Below are 13,501 nucleotides of genomic sequence, written 5' to 3'. Positions count from 1 at the left end.
AATGGTAATATACAGCGTGATCCTAGGCAAGTGTGTGTTCTCATACAAAACTGCATCCTGTGTTTCCTGTCTTCTCCTTGGATGGCACAGAGCGGGTTTTGTTGATTCCAGATGGATCAGCACAGGCTGAGCCTACAGGATCAGGATGCTGAGCTGCTCATGTACCTCTCGATCCATTTTCTGCAGGGCAGATGTCCGTGGATGGATTCATGCGCTACCTGAGTGGAGAAGAGAACGGAGTCGTTTCACCTGAGAAACTGGATTTGAATGAAGACATGTCTCAGCCCCTGTCTCACTATTTCATCAATTCATCCCACAACACCTACCTCACAGGTACCGCGCAGTTTCTGTTACTTGGCCAGTCCTACCTCGTTTTACTTTCTAGCGTCTGTTTCTGGAAAACAAATGTTTCCTTTATCCTGGACATTGCCTCTGGGGACTTGGGTTGCCTTGCTTACCTCGCCAGGCAGAAGCCACCCTGTGTGTATTTGTATTTGTGAAGTCATCCCCGCTTTACAATTTGTGTTGTTTTCAAGTCTCCTAGACTGTACCTGTCCCCGAAGTTTCCTGAGCCACGGAATTTTGCGTGAAAGGATTAAGTGTACAGTGACTGTAAGGCCAAAGGGGATCTTGCTTAGTACATAGGAAGCCTCCCTCCATACCCAGAAACACACACACACACACACACACACACACACACACACACACACACACACACAAAGCCACTGAAAGCCACCTGCTTCTCTATGCTGTGTTCCTCTTTAAGGGCTCTGAGACCCCTCAGTGACTGCTGTGAGGCAAATTGCTTCTTATTCAAGGTGAAACAGGGCTTGAGACAAACAGCCGTCTTCTAAGTGGCAGAACTAGTAGCAAATATATAGTAAAGTAAGCGAAAACAACACTGTGTCCTACATTGGTCCTCAGCTGAGCGAACATTGGCAAGGTTTTTCGTAAACCATCAAAAAGAGAAAAGTTTTCATCTCTGATCACAACCTTTAAAATATCCTTGGAGGAAATCAGCTGCTGGTTTTAAAAAGAAAAGAAAAGAAAAGCTTCTTCAAAACAAAACAAAACATAGCACTTTTCTGTAACCGTGGCAGATGTAAGAGAGCTGAGATCTGTAGGGTGATCCGGTGTCTGTGGGAGGAAGATGGGCCTCACACCTTTAAGGCTGCGTGGTCACGCTGGTAGACCTGGTCTGGGCATGTTCAGTTTGTGCTGCAGGCTGGACTCACGGTGATACCCATAAAGACTAGAGATTCCAAGTCCTGGAGAGGCATATGGAGTGGAAGAAAATTTCAATCTGCTGAAGGGTGGCAGGTCAGAAGTCATTCCTCTAGATGTCCCTTAGCATACCCTTTGCTCCAATCTCAAGTACGTACTTGTTGCTCCTACACTAAATGGCAAATAGTCTTGAGCGAAGATAGTAACGTAACCTTGAGACAGCCAGGATGGGCTATCTCGGGATAACCTGTTCAGTCCAGAACCGTCTTGTCAGCACAGTAGGATGTGAGTTCTACAGGGAGTTGCACGGCAATCTAGAAGCTTGTCAGAATCACACAGCATGCGCACCACTTGTGACCTGCTTTGTTTCTCCTGGTGCTGTCTACTAACAAAGCCTCGCGCCACAAAATTAACTGTTGCTTGCTTCATCCTACGCCTTATTCTAGGCACTCATTACTGCACAGCAAAGCAGCCCAGCATGGTGGCATAAAGTCAATGCCCTCACTGTGCTGGGAACTGGAACAGTGAAACATGGCCCAGACCATCTGTGTACTGGGGTGTCTCAGAACATAAGGGATGGCACAAACCAAATCCCCTCTGTGTTGGAATCTTCTGTTACCGTCTTCTACGTGTCTACCAGCGCAACCTGAATGAGTCAGAGCTATGACCCTGCTGTCTAAAAGAAGTTTCAGTGTTTAACTTGGGTCTTCCTGTACCATGGCAACGCTAGGGAAGGTGGACCCAGGGCATGGACCCAGGGCTGCCAGAACAAATGCCTTGGAATCAGGAGAAAGTTTAACTATCTTTTGGGACTCGGCTTTTAAAGCTTAGTGAGATCCATTCTTCCTGTACTTAGAAACTTCACAAGTCTACATGGGTCCATAGAGAGGAGGACATAGTCAGGCCCTCAATGGGAAAATCTGAAAGAATTCTTAGTCCTGCGTTAAGGTCTTATAAGTTTAAGAAAAGGGTATATAGAGACTGGCAGATCTTTATGATTTGGCGGCTAGCCTGGTCTATATAGCAAGTTCCAGGACAACCAGTGAGACCTAGTCTCAAAAAAAAACCCCAAACAAACAAAAAACAAAACAAACAAACAAAAAATAAAACCAGAAAGTCATAAACAAAAGTATCCACTTGGCCACCTTCCTTGGATTCAGCTCCTTAAGGCTACTACAAATAAATAATAAATAAAAATAAATAAATAAATAAATTCACATCATTCATCCATATTTATCAGCCTTTTGTAAGGATTTTCCACTTCTTAATAGGTTATTAATTTTGTTTGGTCAGTTACCCTTTTATGGAGCCTGTTGACAAGACCTGTGATCTTTGACAATGCCTTGCCTTTAAGACCTGCAGGCTCAGCCCATTCCCTCTGTCCAGAAAGAGAATCAGGCTCCCTCCCCCTCATCCCCCAAACCTACCCTCCCCCAAAACACAATGAGCCCTGGTGCCTTTGGTTTGGGGGAGGAGGACAAAATATTTTAATATCAATGTGGACCCTGTGCTATGATGCATTGTTTCTAAATAGTTAAGTGTCAAGTTCTAGACAAATCTAGGAAAGAAACTTTTGTTTCTTTTTAGGGCATGGTTCACAAAGGTATTTCACTTCTATATTCTAAGTTAAAATTTTAATTCTATAGCTGAGCATCAATCAGTAATTTTAGTATGTAACAAATTACACATAATTACTAACAACTTTAATACTGTCCAATTGCTGATGATACATTGTGTTATATTTGGATATCAAAATAATAGTTATGGGAAAATTATTCATCGTTGAAAACACAATCATATAGTTCAAAATTCCCTTGATGGTTTCTTTTTATAAACTGCATTTCAGCAAAGATTTTTTTACATAAATTAATTTTTTGGCCATCACTAGCATCCTCTTCCCACAGCGTAACTCTGTAACCTGATCACAGGTGCCGGTCTCCATTAGGCCAGGCTGGTGCACAGGTTGCAAAAGGATGTGGAAATAGAACTAATGTTTTGTCTAGCTGTACCATTTCTGCATGGGTACCTGAAGAAACCCAACTCAGAACACAAGAGAAGTTTCTGGACAGCCAGGACCTTGAGGAACTTTACAGTAGCCAAGGCGTCGCCTCTGTGTATATAAGCACAATGGAGTAGCTTTGACTGTAAAGAAGAACAGAATGTTTGTCATTTTTTAAGGACTGAATGTAACTAAAGACCATCATGTGTCATCTGTGTAGAGACCACCATGTGTCACCTGTGAACTCAATGCTTTCAGTTGCACACCTGAAGGCAGGTGGGGTACCACTCTTCTGGGAACTGAAGGAGACTAGGAGGAAGGAGAAGGAAGACAAGGGAGGGTAAATGAGACAAGTAGAATCAAAGCACATGACAAATGTGCATGTAAATTTCATAACGAAGCCCATTATTTTGTACACTGATGGTACATTAATAAAAACTATATAGGAGGGTTGCATATGAATGGCTAACAGTTCTGTGAAGGTGCAGTGCTTAGCCAGAAACTAGGACTCACCTTTTTTCTTGTCGTACTAGGCATGCAGCTCAGCACATCTCATGCTAGGCAAATGTTCCACCACTAAGTGACACCTCGAGCCCTCTGACTCTTACTGAAACGAGAGTTCAAATCAGTGTCTTGACATTTTTGTATCTAATTTGCATAGCATGATTTCTGATTAATTCTGTCTCCTTATTTGATTTCTGGTAACATCAGTGCATGTGTTTCCTGAGACACAGATTTTTAAACTCTGAATGCTGCTAACTTGTGCTGTGGTCTTAGTACTCCACCTACCTTTTTCGCTCTGTCCTTTGAGCTGTTGTCATGCCGTGGTCTGCGTTACACAGATTTGAATTAGATCAAATAAATTCTCACCATGTTATACTTTTCCAGTTCAAGTAAAAAATATTCTCTTTCCTGGGGGGCGGGGAATTGAGGAGAATACTCTATGATCAGAAGGGGAACTGAAAAGAGAAAGAAAGGAAGGGAGGGAGGGAAAAAGAGATAAAGAAGGAAGGAAATACTCCCCTAGGCTTTCAATGTTTTGCCTGAGAAGTCCTTTTTTGATGTATGAGTCAAAATGTGCCTTTACTCATATGCTAGTAGTCGGACTGCTACTTTAATTACACAGAAAATGAAAACAATATTCCTTTTTTCCAGAGACCTTTGAATAAATATGAATATCTCTGTTATGAAAATTCAAACTCCTTCAAATCAGTTAAACATGCTATAAATATATATATATATATATATATATATATATATATATATATATACACATATGTGTGTGTGTGTGTGTGTGTGTGTGTGTATGTGTATAAAACCAAACCTAGCACAGAATCCAATTAAATTTAAAACCCAATGGCTAAGAATCAAGCTAGATTTTAAAACAGTGGTCGCTTTTGAGAGGTTTGGATGGCCTTGTCAGTGCACCTGTAGTGACTATGGTTTAAGTTATTGGTTCTCTCTAAGGAATCTATCTCAGTGACTCAAGGAGGAAAAATATAATAATAAACATCAACGTAAAAGCCTCTTCCAGGGCAGAATTCTATACTCTATACAGTCATTTCAACCTGCACCTTAGCTGGCTCATAAAATTCCCCAGTCACCAAGAATTTGAGAGATAATGGTTTTACATAAAGGGAGCTATGCTCTGTGGCATTGCCTAATTAAAAATATCCTTAGCCCCACTTAGAAAAGATGCAAGATTTGAGATTTAATGTTGAAAAATATTACATTTGGTTACCCCAACAATCTGATTAATTAAATGATCCCATTGGAGATCTCAAATAATTGTTCTATTCTCCTATACACTTTTCTTGGCTGCAGAAAAGGCCTCGTTGTACCTTTATGGACTAGTCATTGTTCATCCAGAACTGTATCACTACCCACTACCTCCTTTAACCTCTCTCCCACTCACTAGACTGTAGCCTATGCAAGCTTTTATCACTTTTTTTTTAAATTAAAAAAACAAACACACCTAAGAACATTTAGTGATGGCACAAATTTAAAAAATAAACAAGCCCTGCTTGAAATTACCTTTCAGTAACACTCTTACCTTGGCTTCTTTATAAAATGAAGATAAATTAAAAGAGCAAGGGGCCCCTGTGGCTGAACCTGATTGGATCTTGTCCAAATGACTTTATAAATGAGGAAATTATAGCCCACACAGCACAGTATCAGCAGCGGAGCCTTGCCTCAACGGGGAATTCATGAAGGTCAGCGGGCACCTATTTACTTCCTGTCTTTTGGGTCTCTTATCATTTCACCATTGACTGTGCACCCTAACTGTTAGGATTCTGCTTCTGTCTTCCTCCCTGTGGTGTCATTGCCTACCTGCCAGGGAGTGTCGCTCTGCCCAGCATATAAAAGGACAGATCTCCCTCATCTCTCCCTCTCTCTCTCCTCTCTCTCTCTCTCTCTCTCTCTCTCTCTCTCTCTCTCTCTCTCTCTCTCTCTCTCTCTCTTTCCTCCCCCTGCCCCCTCTGGTACCCCTCTTGTCCTTCTCGCTCCATGCTCAGACAAGAAAACTTCTCCATATCTACTACCTGTTGCCTGGCATCTTATGGGCTTTCTATGACCAATATTCATACCTACCTGTGACGAAGTCCCTCAGTTGTGACCCTTTGTAAGAGTGCAGTGTCTAGCGGTCCCCCAACCCACTCTCCCAGCCTTACCCTGTAGTCTTTTACTATTCCTACCATGTATCATGAGCTACACCATATAGCGGAGACCATGCTGACCACCACGATGGCATGGAATTGCTTTAGCAGCATGAGAAGGTTCTAGATTTCTTTTCTGTGGCTGGGGTACAGGACGGGGGCGGGGGGGCTGAAGCATATTAGGATCTTTATTGGCAAGGAGAAATATAATAAAGAGCAAGAAAGGGTAGGATTGTGAGGGGAGTTTAAACTCCTTGCTAAGCAGGAGCCTTCATTATTCATATTCCACTCCCCTGACAGATGATAAGGTTAGGGGTGTGTCTTATTTTTGCATTCCTAGTAACTAGTGCCTCCCACAGAGAACATGCTTGGGAACACACACAGACCTGATGGTTATATGTCTGTCAATAGTAAGGCTTATGGCTGAGATAGATTTTCTCAAAAGAGGAATGACTTTCCTTCTTCCATACCTTCTCAGTTAGGGCTTGAATATCACTTGTATCTATAATCAGGATAGCCGTGTTTCCATGGGGACAACAGCCAGTGAAGTCAGTGAATTCTTGGTATCCTCGACTGCTCCCATAGGTGCGGCTGTGAGGTCATATGCCCTGACAGAGTATCAAAGAATTGAAAGGAGGCAAAAACTGTGTTTATTTCCATTTATTGACAGTAACAGTATTTACAAAAGAGACCATTGAGTTTACAAGCACATCGCATTCTGGAAGCATCTTTCTGTGGCATTGAAGGGAAACATCAAACATGAAGGCAGACAGCTATTTGCCAGACTAAAGTACAAGAAACTTCTCAAAAGGTTGTATTAGTAGAGAAACTATTCATTTCCAGTGTCTGGGATTTTCTCTCCCTGAAAGCCTTGGTAAACAGAGTCACAGCTTCAGTCAGTGACTGTAATCAGCACTGTCACAAGTGACAAAGGCAAGGGAGCCACTGCATAGTGATTGGAAGCACAGTCCATACCTCCATCGGGGGAGGAGCTGCAGCTCAGAGTTCAGCCACAAAGGTAGAGTGAACCGTAGAGAGTGTCATGGCCAGGCAGAGACGATGTCAAGGAGTAGTTTCAAGCTTACCAAGGTTTGACTCAGGACAGTTCACCCACACATAGCCCCTGTCATATAGAAAGTTAATGAGGGGGTGTGGAGTGTGAAGAGAAAGTCAAGAATTTCAGGGATGAGCATAAACTTGAGAATCAAAGGAGCAAAAAAAAGAGAAGAATAGAAATTGTATGCCATCCAGGAAATGTAATAGGAATTCCAATTCCAAGTGATGGGACACTGGGGATATGAGACTTCCATTTCTTATAAAAATTGTTAGTTTTAAGAATGAGCAAGAAATGTACTTTAGAAGGATCCTGAAGGCCGTAGGTGCTGGATGGTAAACCCAAGCAGTCGTTAATGTTTTCCGATTCGTTTTCACCTCACAAACCCCACACTGGAAAAGTCCATTCAATTCCTTCTAATTGTTCTCTGAATGACAAATGCTTTTGCAAGCCAGTTCACAGAAATGTTGCTAGAAGTACCTTGAATCATTGATGACAGAACACTCCAGCTTTGCTTAGTTACTGTCAACATAAAACAATGTCTCTGCTTTTGAAGGAGACAAGAAAACAGTTTGTTGTGAGCCAGGTAGGAGTGAGCCTGCCCCGGGAACGGAGGCCCGGGTTACTCTGATTGATTGGTACAGTACAGCAGAGATTGCCTGAACTTGTGTGGTCACCGAACAAAAGGAAATAGTTCATCAGCACATGTACTGGGTATAAGAACCTTGATGGAAGCCGGGCGTGGTGGCGCACGCCTTTAATCCCAGCACTCCGGAGGCAGAGGCAAGCGGATCGCTGTGAGTTCGAGGCCAGCCTGGTCTACAAAGTGAGTCCAGGACGGCCAAGGCTAACACAGAGAAACCCTGTCTCGAAAAAACCAAAAAAAAAAAAAAAGAACCTTGATGGGAGCCAAACGGGGCGGAGTGTCATGAGGGGATGAGCTCTGCTATGGGTTCAGATGCTCTCTCAGGGAATTCTTTGCTTTAGGCTCGGTGAAGTCTAAAGGTCTTCTGTCGGCTGGAGATACTAGAATTAACCGGTCACAGCTTGTGAGATCTGATAGAGAAGGTTACTGAAACGAGCTATGACTCTAAGGAAGCTGAGGCAGAAAGATTGAAATTAGAGCTAGTGTGATTTTTACACACACACACACACACACACACACACACACACATATATAAAGGTAATTGGCTACCAATGGGCCTAAGGCAGCCCTTGATAATTTTGGCGTTGGCCCTACCACAGTCCACCTCTCCACAACTATAGCTTGTATGGCCAAAACTCTGTACTCTGTGGTATCTTATGGTTCCAGAAAGTTGGAGGCAACCCACCTACAGTGGCAAATGTTACCAGGGAAATTCAGGGCTTTTCTCAGGGTTCTCGGTCATCTGAATAACAGAATTTAAGAGTGGACTCAGGGAAGGCTGGAGAGCACTGGCGGCAGGAACAAATTCTTCACTTCTCTTAGTTCAGAAGTTTAGGAATAACAGTGTTAATTTCCACTACCTTCTCTCTTGTCCTTTATGCAGCAGAGATGGGGAAAGTTTTGCAACGACAATAAACTTCGAGGCAATTATAAGTGGTAAATTGATTATCCAGCATCAGGAGACTCCCAGGTTGTTCTGTCAGCACTTTTGCTTTTGCAAATACATTTGTGTGTTTAAACACCCTATTTTTCTAGTAAGGAAAAGTGATTATGCAAATGTACTTAATCAGCCTTTCAGTGCCTTTTCTAGAGCTGTATAGCACAGAAGAGTGACGTCCTTTTGTTATGCTGATGGTTGGGTATTGTGCCACGCATATAAAAATAAAATTAAGCCAGTTGGCCTAATCCCATTTCCTTTCCCCTGTGTGTCTCCACGGGGCAGATGTTGTCCATTTCAAAGTCATTTCGACAGTTTTTATCAGCGTTCTACAACTGGCTATAAAAGAGAGGTCCAAAAGGACAGGGGAGAGGAAACACTTCTGCACTCCCAAAGCAAAGGAGCCTGAGGAGAGAGGGTTCTTAATGTGAGGGAAGCCTATACTACAGAATGAGACTATGACTCAGGAAGGAAGGAAGAAAAAAAAGGAAGGAAGGAAGGAAGGAAGGAAGGAAGGAAAGAAAGAAAAAAGGAAGGAAGAAAGAAGGGTGAGACTATGCTCATAAATAAAGAAATAAACAAATAAGCCAATAAATAAAGGTTTATGAAGTATTGATAAAATAAATTTTTGACATGGAAATCAAAGGCTTCAATTTGTCTGCTTAGTAACAGACTCATTTTGAAATGTATTTATTATTCATCCTTCTAAGACAGTTCTACCAAGAAATCAGTGACCAGAAGGACTAGAGAGATGGCTCCATTGAACACTTCCTTGTTTTGCAGAGGAGCCAGGTTCATGTCCCAGGACATACATGGCTGCTCATCACCTACCACCTTAATTCCAGTTCCAGGGGATTTGACAGAGTCTTCTAACCCACATGTGATACACACGTATGCACTCAGGCTCACAAGCTCATTAAACAAATTAATAAATACACATTTTTTTTAAATCAGTGACTCTCATTCACTTCTTAGGGAAAAAGAAGTAGTTCTGCCACTCTGTGCCATGACCTCTACCCTCAGACCCCTTATGTATCTTTATTATCACAGTTTCATAGCTTTGTGACAGAGTTATCACTCTGGATTTTTGTCATGACCCCCTTCCTCAGAAACATAGACCAACATGTTGGTGTTTCCCACAGTGTCCAAAATCATTGAATCAGTCAGTTCACAGGTAAATCAGTTTTGTTGTCTGCAACTTGCTGAGTAGTCTCGACTTTCTGTGGTGGCTGCACATTGGCAATCAGCATTCGTTTGATTCTAATCTCAACCAATGATATTAACTCTCAGACCACATACTACTCATCACACAGAAAAAGTATCTGGGTACATATGTATGTGGAAACTACAGAATGGCTGCCACAGGGAGTGAAGAGGCCTCAATAGAGTTTAAGGAGTTCAAGGGACCACATTAAGAGGCAGAAGCAGGAGGCAGATACAAATGTAAGGAGAGTTTATGTGGGAGCCAGCATACGTGCCAGAGGTGTGCTGGAGATGCTGATGGAGAGTCAAGCACAGAGTCAGAGTGGGTCCAGGTGAGCCACGTGCCAGGTGAGAAGCAGCACCATGGGGGCCACGGTGATAAAGTACATGGCCCAGTGCTTATGAATGAGTGCGCACATGACAAGTGGGAGCATGTTGCCTCTGCAGTAGAGACTGAGCCAAGCTGAAGCCCCTGAGATACTTGAATGTTCTCTGCCAATCTGTCCCTGGATCATACACCAAGTCAGGTCAACTGGGTTATTGTCATGGCATTGCCCTGCTTTTTATGAGGCCAAAGCTCTGTGTTCTTTTCTCAATCCAATGCATCCCGTAGATTCTGGTGCCTGGTTTTGCTGATAGGATTTTGATACACACATCTGCTCATTTCACATCAATAAATTCATAGGGCGGCATCCTTTTCATAATTAATAAGCTATATACCATTCTCGGCTTCATGGGTGGTATTCACATGCCAATCAAGATACAGAGTCTTTCTACCTCTGCATCTGCTCTCAAATGGTACAAACGTAGTAAAGGCTGTTTGTAAAATGGAGTCTCTCAGGACAAGACACAACCTGAAGCCAAGGCGTATATGGTATGGAATTAACACAGAGCACAGTCTGATCTCACCAGCTCCCCTCAGGTCCCCAGTCCAGGTGACTCTTGTCAGAAGAATTCAGACCAGACTCTCAGAGCACGACATGAAAGATGGGTGGAGCTTATTACAAGGTAAAGAACAAAGGGCGGGGAAGCACTCTCCATCTGGGAGGACAATAGTTCAGAGGGACCACAAGCCAATCTCCAAGATTTAGGTAGGCTTTGTATTGCTTTCTAAGATCTCTGGTAGAAACAGCTTTCCTTGGGGGTGTTTCTGTCCAAGTGATCGACATGGCCTCTTGGGTCAAATCTGAATGGAGGGAATTAGGTATTTCTTATGTCTTTACTAGAAAGCCTTTGGCCACCTAACAATTTTATGATATGTTGAGCAGTTTAGAAATTTTTATCTCTACCCCACCTTCCTCCCTTTTGTCTGACCTATAGTTAATATATTGAGAGGCAATTGTGATGCTTTTTTTCTTTTACATGGTATTTTAAATTGTAAGGCTGGGCAATTGTCAGTACCTCCCCCTTCCTTAAAATCATTGTTGTTTAACAAGGACATGGGAGGTAGGGCTCAAAACTAATTATGATGGCAGTGGTGGAAGGGGCTCACTCCTAACTATCTGCATAACAGCTTCACTAGGTTATTTCAGCTCTGTTTACAAGTTTCAATTGTATAACTTTTCCTGTTATTCCTGTTGTTGCTTGTGCTGTTGGTGGCAACTGCACACAGCAACCATTGGTACGTCCTATGTTTCTCCTAAGACCTTCATACTTTTAGATCTCACATTTAGATATTTGATCAATTTTGCATTAACTTATTTTATGTGACATGGAATAGGGATCCAACTTTTTAAGCCTTCATTTTATGCATTTATCTGTGTCTTTTTCCCATGATGGCGCTATACTGTCTTGATTACTATAACTTGGTAGTGAATCCTAAAATTGGAAAGTGTGACTCTTCCAACATTGTTTATAGTTTTCGACATTAGTTTAGCCAATTAAGACTAGCACTACATCCATATTCCAATAAAGAAGTTTTGGGTCAGAGTGTCAATTTCTGCAGGCAAAAGAAGAAAAGGGTCAAGTTTAATTTAATATGAATTAAAACTATACATCAACTTGAAGAGTACCACTGTCTTGCTAGGCAGTCTGGGCCAGAATCCTAACATTCACTAAGTATCTGCCATGAACAGGCCTGTGCTTTCTACATCTTCTTTTGGGGAACTTGGGTGGCTCACCTGCTCTGTGCCCTTTTCATTATCTGGAATGGATTCTGTTTTGGTTTGGTTTGGTTTGGTTTGGTTTTTTGTTTCTTTCTTTTTTTTTTTCAAGATTAGCTGTTGACTGCAAAAGCCTGTGATTGAGTCACAGTAAGCCAATGATAACCATCATGTACCATTGTTATGGTACCTTCTGCTCTCCTCCTCCTCCCCTCCTCCCCTCCCCTCTCCTCCCCTCCTCCCCTTCCCTTCCCTCTTCTTAGCCACTAGAGATCCCTGATGCCACCTGAGCTACTTCAGTGCTTGGGTTGCTACTTCAAAGAGTTTTTGATGAAGTCCGCCACTCCATACATTCCTTGAGTCAAGGGATGCCTGGGTTTGTCTTGCAGCTGGCCAGTTGGCTGGGAACTCCTCTGTCGAGATGTATCGCCAGGTGCTTCTGTCTGGATGTCGCTGTGTGGAGCTGGACTGCTGGAAGGGCCGGACTGCGGAGGAAGAACCTGTCATCACCCATGGATTCACCATGACAACAGAAATATCCTTCAAGGTAGAGTGAGCATGAGTGGGGTTGCTAACAGGCAGCTGGGAGGCCTGGCCCTCATGGGTAGAGCTTTCTCAGATAATATCTGAGTATTACAGTGAAGTTCTCAGGCTAAGGAGCATATTTGCATTTGATTTCAGAAGCAAATTCTAAGGAAACTCTCTTAGGAAAGGAAAGAGGACGGGTTTTGAGTGTGTGTGTGTGTGTGTGTGTGTGTGTGTGTGTGCGTGCGTGTGTGTGTGTGTGTGTTCATCATTTTCTTGTATTTTATGATTGTCAAAAATACTTAGAGAATGCGTGTGACACTGGTGCGTTTTGTTTTGTTTTGTTTTGTTTTGTTTTGTTTTGTTTTTCTTCAAGACAGGGTCATTCTATGTCGCCCCAGCTATCCTTGAGCTCACTCTGTAGACCAGGGTGGCCTCAACCTAAGAGATCCACCTGCCTCTGCCTCCTGAGTGCTAGGATTAAAGGTGAGCACCACTCCCACCTGACTCACAGGTGCATCTTAATGCCAACCTGTACTCATATACCTACCTTATAAATCAAGAAGCAGAACCCCAGAAACACACCCTATGTAGCCACTCCCATGGGAATTTCCTCTCTGCACAAAGAGGATGGCTCTTTTGAGCATCACAGTGAACAGTGCTTTGAGTATTTTAGAGCCATACCTGTTTGAGTACAGCCCTAAACAGTGTGAACCCAACTAACTACACAGCTGGGCTCATATTGTTAGATATTCTAATCTGCATTATTTTCTGTCTTGGATTTTTCACTCCACGTTGGGAGATTTGTGAACTTCATCTCATATGTTTCTAGCTCATTTGCTTTATTCATCTTGAAGACAGTATTAATTGCTACCATTTAATTATGATGCCATTTGAGTGTCTCTTATCTGAAATGCTTTGCAGCAGACATCTTTTTTTTTTTTTTTTTTTAGAGTTCATCAGTTTGGGGAGGCTCTTCCTAGACTTTACTGACTAAACACCCATAACTCAAAAATCTAAAAACCCAAAATCTTCCAAAATCTAGAACTTTCTGTACATGATGCTTATGATTTAAAAAAAAAAACCCACCAAGCTTTAAAGCATTTTGGGTTTCAGAGTTTTAGCGGAAAACAGAGTAGCATGTAAATGCTCCC

At 42.4% G+C, this 13,501-nt stretch overlaps 1 protein-coding gene across 2 annotated transcripts in view; it reads left to right on the top strand.

Annotated features, from left to right (window-relative positions):
* The window catches only part of PLCB1 (phospholipase C beta 1), a 679,674-nt gene that overhangs the window by 507,110 nt on the left and 159,063 nt on the right, over positions 1-13,501 (top strand). For both annotated transcript variants that reach the window (XM_084776840.1, XM_084776841.1), the window contains exons 10-11: positions 187-333; positions 12,212-12,369. In XM_084776840.1, coding sequence (XP_084632966.1) covers positions 187-333; positions 12,212-12,369 — 305 coding nt within the window. The remainder of the gene's footprint in view (positions 1-186; positions 334-12,211; positions 12,370-13,501) is intronic.

Source organism: Acomys minous, assembly GCF_964271855.1.
Source record: "Acomys minous genome assembly, chromosome: 3".
Taxonomy (NCBI): Eukaryota; Metazoa; Chordata; class Mammalia; order Rodentia; family Muridae; genus Acomys; species Acomys minous.
This window is presented reverse-complemented; position numbering and strand designations above follow the sequence as displayed.